General features: G+C 43.9%; 1 protein-coding gene across 8 annotated transcripts in view; it reads left to right on the top strand.

Annotated features, from left to right (window-relative positions):
• Window positions 1–11,115: 11,115 nt before the first annotated feature.
• The window catches only part of FSD1L (fibronectin type III and SPRY domain containing 1 like), a 31,869-nt gene continuing 23,939 nt past the window's right edge, over window positions 11,116–19,045 (top strand). For 7 of the 8 annotated variants that reach the window (XM_075739667.1, XM_075739665.1, XM_075739662.1 and 4 more), the window contains exons 1-3: window positions 11,122–11,255; window positions 15,649–15,744; window positions 16,664–16,795. In XM_075739667.1, the coding sequence (XP_075595782.1) occupies window positions 11,241–11,255; window positions 15,649–15,744; window positions 16,664–16,795 (243 nt within the window). In that variant the 5' untranslated portion in view covers window positions 11,122–11,240. Of the gene's footprint in view, window positions 11,256–15,648; window positions 15,745–16,663; window positions 16,796–19,045 lie in introns of all 8 variants that reach the window. The other variant, XM_075739666.1, reaches the window with a different exon arrangement.

Raw genomic sequence — 19,045 nt, 5'->3', positions numbered from 1 at the left:
TGCCCCAATAACTTCAGCGAAGGTAGGCAGATGGACAACAGCTTAAAATCTCTGCCCTGCCTTTTATAAGATCATGACCGTGCAGTTCTGCTGCTATTTTAAGCTTTAATCTCCTTGTTTTGTGGTTAAGTGCTGGCTACAGAGAACATGGATGTTTTGCTACCTCCTTGCACATCCATTCTATGGTTTCTGTCTCTGTGTAGGTGGGTCATTGTGTAGCGTTTGGTAAACCAGGGGTCCCACTCCAATACAAAATGTCACTGATGGAATTTCAATTGCACTTGTCTCTGCCTCCCCTTAGTTGCACTACAAGCGGAGTGGTGAGTGAAAATGCACTTTCAAGTGCTTTTAAACATCTGACCCTAAAATGATATGAACAAGGACCCAAAGGCCTTATGTGTGGTGGTTTTCAACTTCATTATTGAAGTAGCATTTAAGTGAAAGTGCTAGATGCAGGGTGCCTCATTGGCACAGCACTCTGCATGTGGCAACGCAACCATAAACACAAGCAGCAATCTGCTTATATTTCATTCAGAGATAGAGGCTAGACTCAGATGTAAGCAACCCTAAAGCTTTGGTTTAGAGTGTGTTTTGCCTTGGGTCCAGTTACAATTTAAATACTATTATTTGAAGTGCTTCCTTTGAGAAGACAGGAGGAAGTTACACACTCCACACTGGCTCCAGTTCAGGTAACATGGGGAGACTCGCATTGATTTCTGTGGGATTTCACTGCACTTTTCAACTGAAACCTGAGAGGACCCTTAAGTGAGTAGTGTTTTCAGTACCTGGCATTTTTTAATTAAAACTTCCTTCAGTTAGTGGCATTAGCATAGTGCCACGTGTTGTTACTCACCTCTCCTCCGAGAGACCACAGCTAGCGGTGGCAGACCCCCATGATCGTGGGCACACAGACCAACATATGTGCAAGCTCTTCAAGGTGTGTCCCTGCAGTGAACTCATGGTGTCCTCTTCTGTGCAGAGCCTTGGCATCTGCTGGTGGATGAGGGCTGTGGGGCACATGGCCAGGCAGGTGCCTGCAAGAGCAAGGACTAAGGGAGACTGGGGCATGGGTAGGGACTGGGAGTGCAGCAATGGGTGCTGTTGGTACCCAGGTTTGGGGGTGCTTGTAGCGCTGCGGCACGAGCCCTGGGATAACATAGGTCACTGCAAAGCCAGTAAAAGTGCTTGCAAATTTGCATCTCCCATCTCTCTGCTTTGTCTTTGCTCTTGAAATCTTTTACGAAGTTCTTCAAATGTCCCCAACAACTTTGGTGAACTCTATTGCCTCAGCAAAACTGCAGTCACTGCAGAAGAGGACATGATCCCAAGTAAAAAACACTATTAATCATAAATGCCTGTCAGTGATCACCGAACTACCCATTTGGCCAGCAAATGGTGGGCTCCTCAAACCAGGCACATCCAAATTGCATTAGCAGCAGGCAGCTGCTTCTGTGAAGAAAGGCGTGCACAACGCACAGACATTTTCTCGAGGACCACAACACCCCGCTTTCCATTGCAGGTCCCTGGCAAACAGCTGCACCTTTCTAGAGGTGCATGGTGTGGAGCTTCACTGTGGAGCTTCACTGATCTGGGCAACCATCCCACCCTGCAGAGGCAGCTGGCAGGCCATGATGGGCATGAGATGTCTCCGACTGGTTGCAGCACGGCTCATCCTGCCCCAGAGAGCAGCCAGGCACTGTGGGGAAGGGGAACAAGTCTGCTTGGCCACAGGTTGTGAATGAGGACTGGGTGCATCCACGTCTTCCTTTGCAGGAGAGTGCTGGTGGTGTTGGGGTGGAGTTGGAGCTGGCTGTCCTTGGAAAGAAGGTGTGGGGCTGTCATCAGCCGCTTCTCTGGCTTTCAGACCATCTGCAGCCTGCAAGAGGAGAGCCAAGATTACTGTCCACGCCACGGCTTCCAGTTCCATTGTGCCCAGGCTATGGTCACTGTGTGTGCAAGAGCTTCACCCTGTGCGAAGCCTTCAGACCCCACCACTCTGTTCAGCAAACTAGTGGTAACCTGCGGATAAAACTGACAGGTCATACACCACGTCTGAGCTACAGCATTCCTGCTAGATACTGATCACAGGCAGGTAACCCACCACTCTCCTCCGGCCAGGCAGACTGACGAAGACACACTGCCATCAGCTGGGCGTTTGCAGCCACCTGCCTGTGGCCACTGGAGCCCAGGCAACTTTCCTGCCATAAGGCAGGGGCTTCATATAACCACATCTTTTGTGTTTGACAAGTTCTTTGCGGCAAACAGTGCATGCAGAGCGTGTACCTGCCCTAGGTGAGAAAGGCAAACCAGTCTGCAGTACAAAAACAGGATTAGGAGCTCTTGAGCCCATTAAGAGGACAGCGGCTAATCCTCGCTATGAAGCAGCTTTAGGGAGCCTTGCATACTCCATGGCGTGCATCACCATCCACCAGCACTTACTCGCTGCCTGAAGGCAGGCACGGCAGCAGCGGTGCTCCTGGCACGAACAGCAGTCTGCCACGAGGCCGAAAGCCTTTGCCCACCATTTGCTTTGGGAACCTTGTATAAGGAAAGGGGAAGTCCAGGAGGCAAGTTGGAAAAGTAGTCCTTAAGTTTTAATGGCCAGAGGAGTACAGCTGACTGTACAGCCCAGCAAAGCACAGCGAGCCCTGAAAACCTTGTTATGTATGCTCCCTCTCTTCCAAACTGCAACTGGTCTCTCCACTGGAGTATGCCAGCACATCTCTCCTTGGAGGTTAGGGCTTGTATTTCCTCATCTCCTCTTACCTCCTGCTCCGTCACTCTCTGCTGGGAAAAAAGGCAGCAGCAGACCCTTTCTCCTAGGTGTGCTTGCTTTTATGCCATGTTGTCCTGGTTTTGGCTGGGATAGAGTTAATTTTCTTCCTAGTAGCAGGTACAGTGCTGTGTTTTAAATTTAGGGTGAGAATAAAGTTGATGATAACACACAGATGTTTTGGTTCTTCCTAAGCCGTGTTTACACCAAGTCAAGGACTTTTCAGCTTCTCATACTGCCCAACCAGCCAGGAGGCTGGGATGCACAAGAAGCTGTGAGGGGACACAACCTGGACAGCTGACCCAAACTGGCCAAAGGGATATTCCATACCATATGACATCATGTTCTGTATATAACATGTGGGGAGCTGTCTGCAGGTTAGGACCGCAGCTTGGGAACTAGCAGGACATTGGTGGTCTGCAGGTGGTGAGCAATTGTGCTGTGCATCACTTATTTTGCATGTACTATTATAATAATTCTTCTTCTTCTTCTTCTTCTTCTCTTCCTTTTCTGTCATATTAAACTGTCTTTATTTCAATCCATGAGCTTTCTCATTTTCACTCTTGCAATTCTCTCCCCCATCCCACTGGGCTAGGGGGGAGTTAGCAAATGACTGCGTGGTTGTTTTAGCTGCCTGCTGGGTTAAATACCACATGTGGAAAAGCTCCTTTTCTCTGCTCTCTCTCCTGCTGCTGCCTCTGTTCCTCCTGGTTTATCTCCTTACTCTGCCTGTCGTCTTTCTGCTCCTGGCTAGCTGCAGGGCTTCTCAAAATCTGGTTTTAAAATGTGAAGTGACTTCTGGACTGTGTGGCTCTGGGTGAAGCTTTCATAGGCAGTGGCTAAGAAAATGTACTTATTCACTGCTTTTTGACATGGGTCAAAGCTTATTCCAATAGGTGCTTCAGTGTAAGAGGAGCAACTTCAGAAACTGACAAAATGATGTGAAGAACTCAGCCTTTGTTTTCATGGATGGGAGACTCCTGAGCAATATACTTAACTTTGTTTTCATGTAATGGTTCGTTTCTTTCTAGCAGCTCTCATGAACTCCCTTGGCTCTGCTTTATTTGAGTGATCTATACGAGTATATCCTACCTGCATAGATATATCCCATGTCTTGAAGAGTTCCTCTCTCTGGGGGAAAAAAGAAAGAAATTCACAGTAGTTAAGTGAAATTCAGGGCCAAACTTGACTGAACTGGGTCCTCTTGAAACTTAACCTCAACCACAGAAAGAGTCAGTAGTAGAACAAAATTAACAGTGGGGCAAGGTCCCAGAGATGGCATAAGCCTGGTGCCATGCCAAGGCACTGATGGCACCAGAGAACTAGTACCAGCACAGGGCAACAGCCTGCCATTAACAGAACTAGTTTTACTGGGCTTGGATGCTCCCTTTGATTACTCCAACAGCTTATGTATTTTAATATAAGAAGGCCTGTTTCCTGGGATGGAGGATGGCTATTTTCTTTCTGTCCTAGTTATCATGAGCTCTGTGGCAATTTGTGGCACTGAAGGGCTATTTTCTGTAGGCTTAAGCGTGCCCAAAATGTGCACAACTCATCTCTGTTCAGTTTCCTCTGCAGTCAGATACAGTTTTTATTATCGCTCTACTTATCTGAACAAGACTGTGACCCAGGGCACAGCTGCGAGCGTCTCTGATATGTCTGGCACCACGGCGTGGACTGGGAGCCAGGGTGTTTGGGAGCCTGCCCTAAGGGAAATACGCTCTGACAATGATGGACAGAGGAGCTGACTTAAAATACAGGTGCGCAATGGTATGTGGTATTCATGGGAGGGTCATGCACGGTAGCAATACTGAGAGTATGAAACTTACAGATAGGGGAATAAGAAGTGGGAGAGAAAATAAATGTGGAATTTAACAGTAAAAGGTACTCTGGAGAAGAACTCAAGGTGTCTAACTGATTAGCTTAGGTATGATATTCTCTCGTGTCCAGAAATTTTTTAAAGCAGGTTTGGGGGCACATGCAGATAATAACCTTTGCACATGTGGAGTGCCAGGAGTGTTGTCCTAGTTTCAGCTGAGGGTTAGTTTTCTTCACAGCAGCTAGTATGGAGCTATGTTTTGGATTTGTGCTGGAAACAGTGTTGATAATATAGAGATGTTTTTGTTATATAGACCTATTGTTGTTGAGCAGTGCTTACACAGAGCCAAGGCCTTTTCTACTTCTCGCACTGCCCTGCCAGTGGGATGGCTGTGGATGCACAAGAAGCTGGGAGGGGACACAGACAGGACAGGTGACCCAAACTAGTCAAAGCAGGTATTCCATACCATGTGATGTCACGCTCAGTATAAAAGGGGGGCTAGTTGGGGAGGGGCAACACAAATCCAGGATGCGCAGCTTGGGGATGGTCTGGTTTTGGGATGGGTCTGAGCATGGAGTCTGAGTTGTACAGTTGTTGGGTGAGAAACTGCATAGTGTATCACCAGTTTTGTATATTCAGTTAAGTATTGATTTTGTTTTGGTTTTTTTCCCCCTCTCCCTTTGCTAGCCCAGTAAACTGTCCTTATACCAACCCAGGGGGCTCTGCCTTTTCTTTCCCATTCTCCTCCCCATCCTGGGGTGGGGGGGCGGGGGGGGGGGGAGCAGTGAGTGAGCAGCTGCGTGGTGCTCAGCTGCCAGCTGGGGCTAAACCACGACAAGCGTGTGCAGGCCCTTTCACCAAACCCACAAAATTAATCTGCATGGGGCAGCATGTTTAGGTCTTCTGGAAGAGGTTGTGGTTCAAGGGCAGGCAATATGCCCTCCTGCCTGCTGGGGAGCCTGTTGTGCATCCATCGCCTTCCCAGCTAACTGCTCACAGAAGTCAGGTTTCTACACAGGCAAACAGCAAAATCTCCAAATTCAAGTGCTGTGGCTGATCAAGGAGATGCTCTGTGCCACATTTCTTCTTTTTTTTTTTTTTTTTTCCTTCTTTTCCCTCCTCCTCAGAAATATCCAAGGCTTGAACCCCAGGCTGCATGGAGCAAGGGGGAGCGAGCCAACACAGGCACTCTGCTGCCTGGTGCGGCATGTGTCCTTAATGGATTCAGGCTCCAGCCTTCTCTATAACAGTGATGATGTCAAGTTGGAGCTGGGGTGAAAAAGATTTCATCCTGCCTATCCTGATTTATTGAGTACCAAGTGGCGATGGTGGTTTTTACACCAATCACATCAAACTCCTTTCCTTCCTCCTCGCAATTCAGTGCCACTAAAGACAGAGTCACCATTGCCTTTACAGTGCTTTAAATCAGGAAAATACTATTTTAAAAGCTTCAAAACCTCATTTGACACCTTATTTACACTGGCATGAAAGTATCATTAAGTGAAGAGCAATCCATGTCTCAGTTCTTTTTTGTTGGTTTGGTTTTAATTCCACTTTTTTTTTTTTTTTAAATTAGTGCCTTAGTGTGTATAAAACCAGCAATGCAATTTTAATGTGCATTCCAGGAGAGGAAAATCAGTTGCTCAAGTCTCAGAACACATTTTACTCTCTTCCCTTTCTAATTGGAAGACTACTAAGAAAATTCATCAAAAATCAAAGCCCTACTATACTAAGTATACGTATATAACACACAGTTCTTATCTCAAAGCAATGTTTGTGTGTACTTTTTAATTCTATGGTAGCAGAGCCTGCTGAAACAATAAAGCAGATTTGATAGTCACAGCCTTCTCTGCATGCACATAAATAAAACCTGTGTTTCCTTCAGTGCAATGACTAACTGATTCAAACAGTGGGAAAGCCTGTTTTCCTCTGCCTACTGTCCTCTGGTCTTGATATGAAGCGGCACACTCTGAGACAGGCACACGTCCACTAGTTTGGGAATACCAGGGGGCATTTTAATCAAAATTTCTCAGTTCAACTCTTTAAATGCAGCTGATATTTTGGTAAAAAAAAAAAAAAAAAAAAAAAAAAAAAAGAGCTCAGAAGTTGTTAGTGGGGAGAAGGAAACAAACCTTATTTTCTTGAGGCATAGTAGAAACACTGCAGTAATTACATTTGATATAATGAGCCATCAAGGGACTGACTTCTGAGGCTTTGGTGTTCGTCAAGGTAATGAAGCAATAACCAAGCACTGAAGGAACAGCGCTGTCACTTAGCCCATCCGTGGTGACTCCCAGGAAGCCCTGGCTACAGCCCCACTATTTTCGGGTAGCTTGCTGGGAGGAAAGCCAGGGAATTCTTTATTGTTCTTACATTGTTCAGGCAGACCAGGTCCCATACACTGAGGCATCCAGGCTTCTCTGCTGTTCCACCAATCTTCGACTGATTGCTTGTGCTGGTGGTTTCTGACCTTCTGCTCAAAAAAGCTCCAGGTCAATGGTGGGAGTGAGCTGCCTTGGTTTTTTACAATGAGAAAAGGCCTTTTCAAAATAACAGGTCATGGTGACTTTGAGCTCCACAAGGAGAGGGGTTAGTTGATGCCAGAGCCACACTGAGTGGCACATAAGCAACTCAGATGTCTGTAGTAGTTGTCACGGGGTCCAGCCCTTCTCAAAGCCAGCACAAAGCAAGTATACTGTGTTACAAAGGCCATCCATGGCCATCTTCCTACCTTGTTATTTTGCTAGCTTTCTCAGAGTTTTAGTTTTAACTACTTCCAAGCTTTCTTCCACACAGAAATATAAAAACCTGCTGCCGCCTCCTCACACGCTACATAGATGTATCTGGCACTGCAAATAAATGTAAGTACTGCAGTCCAACTATTGTTTGAAGAAAATATAAGAATGGTATACTCTTATACTTGGAGCTGGAAGAAAAGAATATTAATATTGTAATTCTCATGAGTTTCAAGACAGTAAGTGCTCCTAGGAGGTGGCCAGGAACCAGGTGGCTAAATCTTGCTTTATGCTTCAGGTGTTAAACTGTAAGGAAGCAGTACATTTGGTGCCAGAAGAAAGTTGCTCTGGGGCGAAGTCCTTTGTAACCTCTGTTTTAAAGAGAAATTTGATAAATGGGTGTGTCTAATTTACCATCCTGTGTGGAGATAGATTAAATCCAACTGCTACTTGTATTATTCTGTGATTACACAAGCTGGTCCATTGTTGTTTAGGAAGTATTTCTTCCTCCTCCAACTTCTTGCCATTGTTTCCTTTAAGTCTTCTTCCTGTTACATCTCTTTTTGGCCTAGAATAGGCTAAAAGCCTTAATGTAGAAGATACTCTGTATCCCCTCTAGCACCCTGCCAGCAGTGTTTCTGCTCATGTTAGCTTAGCGACCATCTGCTTGTAAGGCACCCTACCTAACGGGGTTCTTGTCCAGGACTCAGGTTCCCAAGGGCTGCCAAGGATCTGCACGTTCCTTCCATGTTCCCCAATTTCCCAGTGTATAAAGCATTACAGGTTCCTTTAGGGCCAATTTTAATAATCTGAAATATTTCTTCTCACCAGTCCTTCCTCTTTTGAAAACCTCCGATCATGGAAAAAAAGAACACAAACAACTCCAGAGAAAATTTTCTTTAGTAGATATTTTGTTGCTCAATTTATGTTCACAAGAGTGCTGAAGGAACCCATAAAACCATGGAAATATTTCCTCATGGACTCTTCCTTTATATTTGCAGTTTTGAAATGAGGAAACATATAGGGAGATGTGTGGCTGAATCTTTCCACATAATCCAGACCTGGAATTAAGAAGTGGGCCCATGACTTCAGAAATCAATTTAACCACTGTCCCAATCCAATATTGCAGAGGTTTTGATACGATCCCAAGAGCGAAATTAAGACACAAACGAGGTTAAATGCCATATACCAGAAACAGTTTTTATTATGAAAAGACTAAAAAATAAAAGGTAAAGATAACTGATAAGAGCAATAGGACAGGGCAGAAAAGAAAGGCAGAAAACCAAGCAAGACTCCGGGATAGGCGCAAGAATAGTCACCACCACGGATCCACGGTGTCTTGGGAGAGTCCAAATCTCTCGTTCTGCGACGGCGGATGAAGACGTGGGCCTACAGCGTCCCGTGGACAAAGGCGTGGCGTGGATCTACAGCATCTCGGAAGTCCGTCTCGGGAGAGTCCAAATCTCTTGTTCTGCGGTGGTGGTCGAAGGCGCACCTCCCTCATCTTGGCAGTCCCCTTTTATACTGGTGGCAGTCTTCACGATGGCACGTACAACACGGCTTCCACATTCCTGCACATGCGTACACACAGTTCCAGCCCCATTCTTCAGGTGACTGTTACCTGACTCCAGCAAGGCGTTTTTCGCAGGTTCAAAGTCTCGAGGACCCGGCAATCGTCCTTATGATCCGGCAATTGTCCTTATTGTCCTTATCACACTCAGCAGCTGGAAGGGTTTCCCACTTGAGCAAAACGACCTTTGAAACAAAAGTTCTTACAGTCCAGTTTCTCACAACCACCCACCCCAACACACTGCAAAGGGTTTCAGAGCCAAATGTGCCCCTTCCTAAAGCTGGCATTACTGGCACCCCGGGTGTATGATCACAGGCACTACTTCTGACTCAGAGGCCAAATGCTCTCCCAGGCCAAGACACTAAAAATCCTTTTGAATTTTAGTATTTCTTGCTAAACTGTTTGGGGAAAACAGCATTGATGCCTCTGAGCTTTGATTCATGGAATTATGATCATGGTAAGTCTGCAGTCTCCCTAAAAAGTTGTGTTTAGAAATGTAGGCACCAAGTTCATTTTAAGAGCCGTATCTGTCTTCTTGAAAAGCATTAGCATGTTTTTTACCCTTGAGAAAATATGATAGGTAAGTCCTATTCTGAAAGGATGTAATCACTGAGAAGATGAAACCACTCCCCAACTTTGAAACTCCTTGCTGTCGATCTGGCATGAAACATACAGGATGTGTACAAAGGGAGGATGGCCAGATGGGTTGCAATGGAGCAGTCCCAGTTATCATTCAGTCCCACAGCTTTCCCATTTACCACCACCAGCAATGTCCCCCAGCAGCTGCAGGCTGCCGACTTCTGTGGCGGTAGCCATGCCCTGTGCTGCAAACGGTCTGAAAACATTCCAAGAGATTTATGGGAACTCCTCAAACCAAAGGCTGTTGGGGTTTTCTATTCAGGACCAGCAAAATCAGCAGGTGTGCATATCAGAGCCAGACCCTCTGCCATGGGTAGGCGGTGGGTATGTCGTGGTCCCAGCAGTCAGTGTTTTTCTTGTGAGTGTAAGACTCCTTGCCTCTTGTCACCCTGAGGTGTGGCATAACCAGACATGTTTTTTCTTCCTCTTCTTTCAAATGAAGGTCTCAAATGGAAAATACTAGCACAGGCTGTGGGTGTTAATTGCAATGAGGAAGGTATCAAGTACCTGGAAGACACAGTAAATGTTCAAACCACAGCCAACACCCAGGCTGTGCCAGGTAACACAGCCTCAGGAGACCTCTGGATGGAGCTGGGAAGACTGGAGCTATGGCACTTGGCAGGTCACACCACCTTGCTGCTTCTGCATTTCCTCTTGCCCTGTGTTTGTACAGCGCTGCTGATGGAGAAGTTAAAACCATGGCAAGACAGGGCTCACAGAAGCATAAATGCCTTTAAAGAGATACCTTCACTGGTAGGCGGGAAAATCTCCCTGCTGTGATAAATTTCCACACTAGAAGTGGGCTCCCATTGCTGTGCATCCGGCGTGAAGTGTTGCTTTTTAATATCAGCACAGTGCTCAAAGCTGCTATAAAACCATTAAGCTTCATTTCTGCCCTGTGGTTGTTTTATGGCTGTACCTCAGTAAAACATCATCATTATGAAATTAGTATTTCTTTCCAACACTGCAGTGAAACTTTTTCATCTTTAAAATTGGATTAGTGAGCTTTGAGATACAGCAAAGCTGCCTTACAGGATGTCTAACCAAATATATATATGTAATATAGCACGATAACGTAACATACCTTATTGCAATTGTTGCAAACATACCTAACGCTCAGGGTAAGGGCCCAGGCTCCCGGCTGCTCGGCATCGCCGTGCCGGGGGCACTTCCCTGCAAGACACAGCGAGACTGCTCTGGGCCCGGGGCCCCCAGCTCCCCGGGAGGTCACCAAGGATTTCGGGGTGCCTGCACCCCGGAGTTCGGCATTGGCCTCGGGGTGTGGTGGCACACCCGACACACCGGCGTCTTGCGCTCCAGCCCCCGCGTCCCGGCCCACGGACGAAGGGACCGCCACAGACACCCGCCAGCCCCCCCACTCCCCCCCTCGAAACCGCAGCACTCAGCGCCGCGCAGCCCACTCGCGCGCTACTCCCCTCAGCTCCGACTGCGCATGCCCAGAGGCCCCTCCCCGGGAAGGGAGGTGAGGTGCACACGCCGGTGGCGTGTGCCGAGCGAGGACGGGAAAAGGGAGCGGAGCACAGCGCAGTGCGCATGCGGCCTGGCTACGTCCCGGCGCGCATGCGCTGGTGCGCGAAGGCGTGGGCGGGGGGGGGCGGTCTCTCCGGAGGGCGGAGGCGGCAGTAACGGTTCTTCCCGCAGCTCGGCGCTGGCGCCGGTCCCGGCTTCGCCCTTTCCCTCATCATGGACGAGCAGAGAGTGAGTGCTGGTGGCGGGAGCCTGCTTCCTCGTGGGTCGTGGCAGGCTGCCGTGCCGGGCCGGGTGGGCCGCGGGAGAAGGCGGGCCTGCTCGCCTTCAGCCAGCTGTCCCGCCGGGATTCGGTGCGTGGGCTGCGGCGAGCGCCTGGGCGGCTGCTGTTGGGAACCGCCGAGGAGGCAGGCGGGGCGCTTCCCTGGGGTGTCGGCGTTGCCCCGGTGCTCGGTCTGGCTGCTTGAGGAGAGGGGCGGTGGCTGAGGAAGTTAAACGTTACTCGCTGCGTTGTGGGAGGACGGCAGCGCGGGAAAGGCGCTTGCTCCGCTGGGTTGCTGTGGGAGTTTAGGGGAAACCTCCTCCTGCGGACAGGCACGGTAGCGGAGTGGGGGGGCGCCCAGCGGGAGGGGCTCCTCCGTGTCTGTTTGCTTCGGGTGCTGGCCTTACCGCTGCCGTTGATATTTCTTTATGAAATACGGCTCTGGTGTAGAGCTCTGTCATATTGTGTATTCCTGTCATAAGTAATTATGGTGCGTACATAGGCCCTTCTGTTTCCCATTGATGTAATCCTGGGAACTAATTAATAGAAAGAGTTTTGTAGGTTTTTTTTCCCCAATGGCTGCTGCCCTATAATTCCCTCCTTCCTTTTCTTGCTGTTTGCCTCCTCAGGGAAATCACTGATGAGCAGAGATGTGCCTGGCTCAGGGCTGGGCTTTCTAAAAATGATACCCTCTGCAAAAAAGGTCTGACTCAGCCTTTTGGCTTTCAGCCTAGTGGTCCAAAAGGGCTTCTGTTACTGTCTCTGTGAAGACTCTGCTTTCCTGAGCTTGGAAACTAGTTTGTGAGTAGGGTCTGGATAAATAGTACTGCTAAAGGCTTGAAACTTATGGATCACAAAGGTTTGATATTTTCATTAAATGTTTGTGTGCTGCCGCTTTCTACTCATCTATGCTTTGGAAGGTGAGATATGCAATGCCAAACATTGTGCTTCTGGTAGATACTATGTGAGTTTGAGTCTGTCTGCCTTTGCCTGCTTTAAGTGAGATTAGGCTCTCTGAGAAGGAGTAAATACAGTAGTAAACTTGCAGTTGATCTCATAATTTACAATACTTTGTCTGTTAATTTGCTATTGTCACCTGTATTAAGTACTCCTTCAAACTCTGGCAACTTCAATGTGTGGACAAGTGCAGAAGATTAAATTAATGGAGGCTAAGTAAGTATGTCCACTTGTTTGAAATTCGGTCTGCACTTGAAGGTTAGTATGACACAAGATTTTGTCCTAGGCCTAAGGCTGCTTTGGAAACACTGTTCTGCATCCAGTCACGTCGTAAGACTTCAGTGTGATCTTGAGCAAATTGATTTACTTGGTTCTTAAACAGCACTGGTGTAATTGTTTAATTTATCAAGGTTTACTCTTTAACTTTCATGAGGTGCCAATCTGCTTCAACAGGTGCTATGTGATGTTAATTGCTAGCTATTCAAAGATGGGTATATTGTTTACTCTTATGCTCCTGGCAAGACTACAAGCCACCACATGTTGAAGGGCTTCCTATCCTTCTTCATATCCTTTTGTGTTCTTCGTCCCTTGCACATCCACACTATTGCTTTACAAATGCCTTTTTTTCTGCAAAGAGCATATTAAATTCAGAAAATAAGAGTGCGATATAAAAGTTAAGAGCAGTATGAAGCTCAATGATAACAGCAAGTTACTTCTGTAATAGACATGCCATAATGTTTTGAAAATGAATTTGAAACTGACCTCACTTAACACATGCTAGCCAGAGAGAAAACTAAAAGAAAATTATTTGTAATAGGATTCTACAAAATACTACATCCATCAATTGGCGATAGAGTTCCTTCAGTGTAGAAATACCTAGAAGCTTTACTGAGCTCGGTGGTGTTATAATTCTTTTATGAAGTAACTTAGAATGTAAGCCTCAGCTGCTGCTTACATTGGTAATTTTTCTAGCTCCCTTTTTGTTGCATGTAATTGTAGTGACTTTTCCAAAATTCCCATAAAAGGAAGAAATGGCAACAGTGCACTGTTTTGAATTTGGCATGTGTCTTAGATTTTCTTCCAAACATACAATTTATTACATATTAGCGATTAGAAAATGATGTTAGAAAATATTGTATGTTACTGATTCCTAAAAGCTGACTTTCTGTTCTGGTGGCTTGTGCATTGATGTTTAAGAAAAACTCTGTCTACTGCTGGTGGATATTTTTAGGCCTCTTGCGTCTGTGTTGAAGATGATGTCTAAACTTGTTTGAGTTTGATCATACCTGATGGAATTTCTGTTTGGAGAAATTGATAGCTTACTTAAAAAGACTTGTACTGATCCCTGTTTAGTCAGTTGACTTTAACTTTAGATGTAGCGGAAAACCTTGTTTGACAGCTGTCTTCCAGTTGCTGCCAGGTATTTGGCTGTGTAAAGGCTTTCTTAAGCGTTCCTCACATTTAGATCTCTTCCTTTAATTGTATGTTGCTATAAACCCTCAAAACATTGTTTAGTACTATGCACATGAAGACTTAGGGTTGTTTTTTTTTCCATGTGGTGCTACCAAGTAAGCCCTAAAATCCTAGCTGAAAGAGGATTGGGAGTTTTCTTGTTCATCCAAATTGACAGGTTTATAGGATCTAAGGCTTAACTGCAGGCTGTCTGACACGCAAAAACTATTGCCTCTGGTCAGTAGGGAATGCAGAAGCAGCTGGTTGGACAATGGTGTTTCATCTGCCATTCTAATCTGTACAAAATTGTCTTTAAACATGTTTCGTTTTAACCAGACAATGAAAAGATTCTGTAATGAAGGGATCGAGACTTGCTATACTCTTTGTTTCTGAAAGAAGCCAATCTGGTTTTGTTTCTCTTCCTCAGAGTAATAATTTCAGTCATTGCTAGCCAGTCCATTACATCTTTACGTAACAGCATCACAATGCCCATGGTAAAAGCAGTAAAATTTCACTTTCCTGTGCTAGTGGTTTAACTTTGTGAGCATGACGCTATGCAAACAGGCAGTGGGCTGGAGTGCTAATAAATATATCACTTCAGATTTGTTGCAAACTGCTGAGGAAGGGGTCAGAAGAAACAGGTACAAGCATGGCTTAGGACTAGTGAACAGTTTCCTTTTAAAGGATATAATGTCAAGGTTCACTGTAGATGATGTAAAAGGATAAAATTTTTTTTTTTGCTTTTTAGCAAACAAATGTTATGCAAGTGGTTATTAAGAAATTGCTTATGCGAGGGACCTCTGCAACATCTTTTCAGTGGTGTGGCTGTTCTTAAGGTGTGCTTATTAGCTCCTAATACCTCCATTTCCTAAATGTTGTCAAGTAACAATGTTAAGCTGAGCAACATGAAACTCTTGAGTCTAACTGCTTAATAATGTCTTAATTATAATTGATACAGGTTTTACATGTTATTAAAGAGCCAAATCTAGCATTTTAGTCAGATTTGTATCTAGAAATTATTATCAACCAGCCTGACTTAAATAACAGAAAATTCTTAGTTATCTCCTCACATTGTCCTTTATTTCTACTTACATATGCTGATATGTTCTGGGCTTTAATTATTCAGCTTGGCTTAATTTTAAGTACCAAGCTTTGCTCTTGTCAAATTCTTAGAGTATGTGACTGACTACACAACAAAACTAGACTTGGTAGTCTTTAATTTAAAAATCCGTTTTGTGCCAAACAGTTTTGCCTGCTTAGTATGTGTTTTGTAAGCTGAATCTACTGCTTTTAATAGCTGGAGTAGTTATTTCTGTATACCACAGAAATAACCTTGATTCTCTTTCTCAGCTATCAGCAAGCTTTCCTCTCTGAGGTCACTTTTAATTTGAATATATAAGTTATTTGCCAAAATATTTTACCACTTGTAGAGTAAGTTCACAAATCACTGTTACAGATTTATTCTGTAAATAGAATAAACTGGCAGCTTAGTTATTTAACATAGCTTCTTTTGACAATGCTGATTTTTCTTCTGGGTTAACTGTTACCAGTGAAGTTTTTTTATTGGTTCTCTATTTGATTGCACAAGCTAGCTTTCTCATCTGGAGAAGCTGGCTATGGCAGTGTGTGGTGCCAGTAGGTAGTCTGGTTTAGATGACTTGGCAGTTGCAGTAACATGGGTAGCAAAACATGTGAAACAGTGCTGTATCATAAAACAGATTCTTGATTTCTCTTAAACTAACAACTGGAGATCTTTAGTTTCCTGGAATGCTTCTTAGACCTTTGATACTCTTTTCTAACAAAATGCGTTTCCTGATCCGATCAGAATAAGAGTTGAATTCACCACAATTGGAATGTGTATGATGAATTTCCATATATGTTGAAATGGTGATTTTTTAAAAAAAAAGTACAAGGTTATTTTACAACTTCTCTCATCTGTTTTTCTAATTCTAGGAGACTCTGCAAAGGATTGTCTCTACTCTAGCAATCAAAAATGATGAAATTCACAACTTCATTGATATGCTGAACCATACAATAAAGAATGTTCAGGTATATATGTTAAAGGCTCAAAGGTTGTAGCTGAGAGGGGAGCAACTTTCTAGTTTTGTCAGTCTCAAACTGTTTGGGTAGTGTGTAAGGGAAGAGCTAAAAGAATCAAGTTTAAAAAATATCTTCATGTTGGAACCAAATAGAAAATATAGTATTTAAGTCTGTCTCTAGTTGAAAGGCATGGTGGTTTTGCTTTTCATGTAAAAAGCTATTTTAGGATTCGATTTGGGTGAAAGATAGAATCTGGATTTTGATGGTAACTCCTGTTAGTTGGAAGTATTCTATCTCTTTTAGACTTGTCTGCTTGGCAGACTGAAAAATGAGACCATTCTGATACTCGAGAGAAGATTCTTTGTTCTTTTCAGTAGTCGCAAACTGTTGGGCTTAAGTTAGACCTAGTTTTTAGAGCATCTACATTAAGATGAGGTTTAGGTTCCTTTAGCCTGTCAATAAGCTGTACATTGTTTGTTTTGTGTTAAAGCTGAGCCAACTGCAGAAATGAAAATCATCCAGCAGATCTTTAAGATGACTTCGAGTGCAGTTTTTAGTATCAAACGAAACCATTTTATATGCAACTGGATAGCTGCCTCCTTACAAACATCTAGCAATCCATATATAATTGTGAGAGGGAAATCAAGGCCTTCTGGCATGGAACAAAGTTTCCAAGTATGTTGGTTCTGTGCAAGCTTGAATAAACAAAATTTTCATGGATTTCAGTCTTCAGTGTCCTGTTGTACAGTCTGCTTAGGAGGTGTCCATCTTTTCTAATTTTTTTCCCTTTTGATAAGGTGAAGAGCAGTGACAAGGTATCTAGTGGTCATGGCAAAGCATGTTTGGGTAAACAATATGACTTTCAGTCTAAAAGACTAGTCTGCATTGTTTCCAATACAGATTGCAGCAGTTTCAATTCTCTTCTCAGGTAAACTCTTCTAATGCAATCAGTGAGTTGGATGAAGAATTTGATGGTCTATATTCTATACTGGATGAAATGAAGGGAAGTATGGCCAACACTATTCAGCAAGAAGAGGCTCGTAAAATTCAAGCTCTGCAGGTAACTATACAACTAAGTCTAAACTTTTGCAGCTGAGTAGAAGCAGTTTTAAACAGCTATTTTAAATCTCAACTGAAAGTGAAATTTTGGTATTGTAAGAAATGCAGTAAGTGTAAGGTAAATGTTTTCTTTGATATAAGTACTTCTCTGGTCCCTTCTTCTAGGGTACTTCATGTTCTTTCGCATATTTATGTTTCTACATTCTTACATAGAAAGGAAGTGGTGTTACCTTTAGAGCTTACAGGTGGAGAGTGACTGCGTAGGAGCAGGACTTAGATATATTTACTAACTTCAAAGTAACAGACAGCTTCTGGACTGAAATTGGTTTCTTTCTCCAGTTTGGAATATGAGCCTCTGAACCTGTAGACATGCCTAAGTGATTTGCTCAGGCTTGAACTTAAGAGTTGAGAATCACACCAGGTATCCTAAGCACAAAGGCTGGTCTCCTGTTGGCAGAATTGGCTGTCCTCCACTTGTTAACTTCAAGCAAACTGTGTATGCAGACTGGAAGACACTTGGGAAAGCCTGGCAACAGGTTACACTGGTGCCTGCTATTAAACCTGCTATGTGAACTTCACCAGCTTGTAGTTGTATGGTTTCACACAGGAGCATCCAATGTGTTTCAGAGAAACAGAAACAAAAATGTAACTTTCTGAAACAAAGTCTATGTTTTTCCAGTGGCATGCAGCAAATTGGCTCTAGCTTTCAGAAGGTCTAGTTGCATGGGGCCAAAGCACAGCTAAATCCTTTAAGCATAGCTGTTTTCCCAGCTTTTTTCTTTAAATGATCCTAGTTGCAGCATTATTCTATTTCTTTTTGCTTATGCAAAGCAGTAAGGAAGATGTTTGTTCCTGAAAACTTAACCTTCTTGTGTCTAGTCTGTTTCAAGAAGTTCTAGGAGTGGTTCCTTGAAACAAATTTCGCAGGCTTTCTTATGTTTGTCTCTTTTATGCTCATACTTAAAGACTTGGTGTAAAGCATTTCAGAACTGAGTGCACAATTTAAGTTAAACTTAAGTGGACTTTTCCACTTCCAATTTAATCTTTCTCTCTATGCATCTAAGTCCTTCTGAAACATCTCAACAGATAGAGGTGTACTCACATCCAGGGACATTTAGGACTTAAATGCTTAAAGAAATGCTTCTGAATTATCAGCTCACAGGAATAAATTCAACTGTGGCATGTATGATTTATCCTACCTTCTAGTGAAGAAAAACTAAAGTTAATCTTGTAAGAAATTATTCTGGAACTGAAAACTGTTTTGATAGTTACTCATCTGGCAGTTTGACTTGAGCATTGAAATTTTCTGTTAATATCTGTTAGTTTTCTTACAGTTAATCTAATTTGGTCAAGCTCAGGTGTGGTTGAACCAAGTTCTTCTGAAAGCTTGTCAGTGTGGTACAATTGTATCAAGAATTGCTGGCCAGTATCTGTGTTGAACAGCTGAGCTGCTACTTAGAAGGGGATGAAGACAAGTGGAATGTTACAGATCAGTGACACAGTTGTTAAGTGCCCTACTTGTCTTTCAGCTGAGGCTGTTGTCTAACTACAGGTCCAAGGACATTCTCTTTACTTGATGACAGACGAACTTTCCTTTGTAACTGAGGCACTGACCCAACAGTCAATCTACCAAACCAAATTAACAGATGAAAACTATTGCATTGAATGTATTAATCCAAGCCATTATCTTTGACTGGAACTGAAAATTAATGTTGTATGAAGGAACCAAGGAACTGCAGTGAGGTCTAAGCATCCCGGTTAAAGGAGTGGACTTGCTTAATTTATTGTCCTCTTAAAGAACTTGTGCTTTAGTTGGTCTTCTGTAGTTGACTAGATCCTCTTCTTGTGGATAAGCTGTAACTTAAAATACTGGGGCTATATAATAGTGGAAAAAAGTGAGGATTTAATATTTACTGAAGTCTCTCAAATAATTTCTTTGGAAGTTAAGGCTGAAAATTAGAAATTCTCCTTAAACCCTTGCTTTGAAAATATATTGCTTCATTTTGGGGCAGTGTATTTTAATCGCACTGAAGTATTTTTAACTCCCAAATGTGGATGTATTTCGGTAAGATGCTAATGGAAGCATCCAGTTACCATGTCATTTCTGCGAAGCTGTTTGAAAATGCCTCTGGCATTTGCTTCTCTCTTTTGAGGTGTTTGCCTGGGAAATTTCGGCGGTATCATGGTCTGAGTTTATCAGCATTGGATATTGTCCAAATAGAAGAGCAGCTGTAATAGATGAATGACAGCT

This window comes from Balearica regulorum, chromosome Z (assembly GCF_011004875.1).
Source record: "Balearica regulorum gibbericeps isolate bBalReg1 chromosome Z, bBalReg1.pri, whole genome shotgun sequence".
Lineage (NCBI taxonomy): Eukaryota > Metazoa > Chordata > Aves > Gruiformes > Gruidae > Balearica > Balearica regulorum.
The sequence above is the reverse complement of the archived record's forward strand: the minus strand, read 5'-3'. Positions and strand labels throughout refer to the sequence as shown.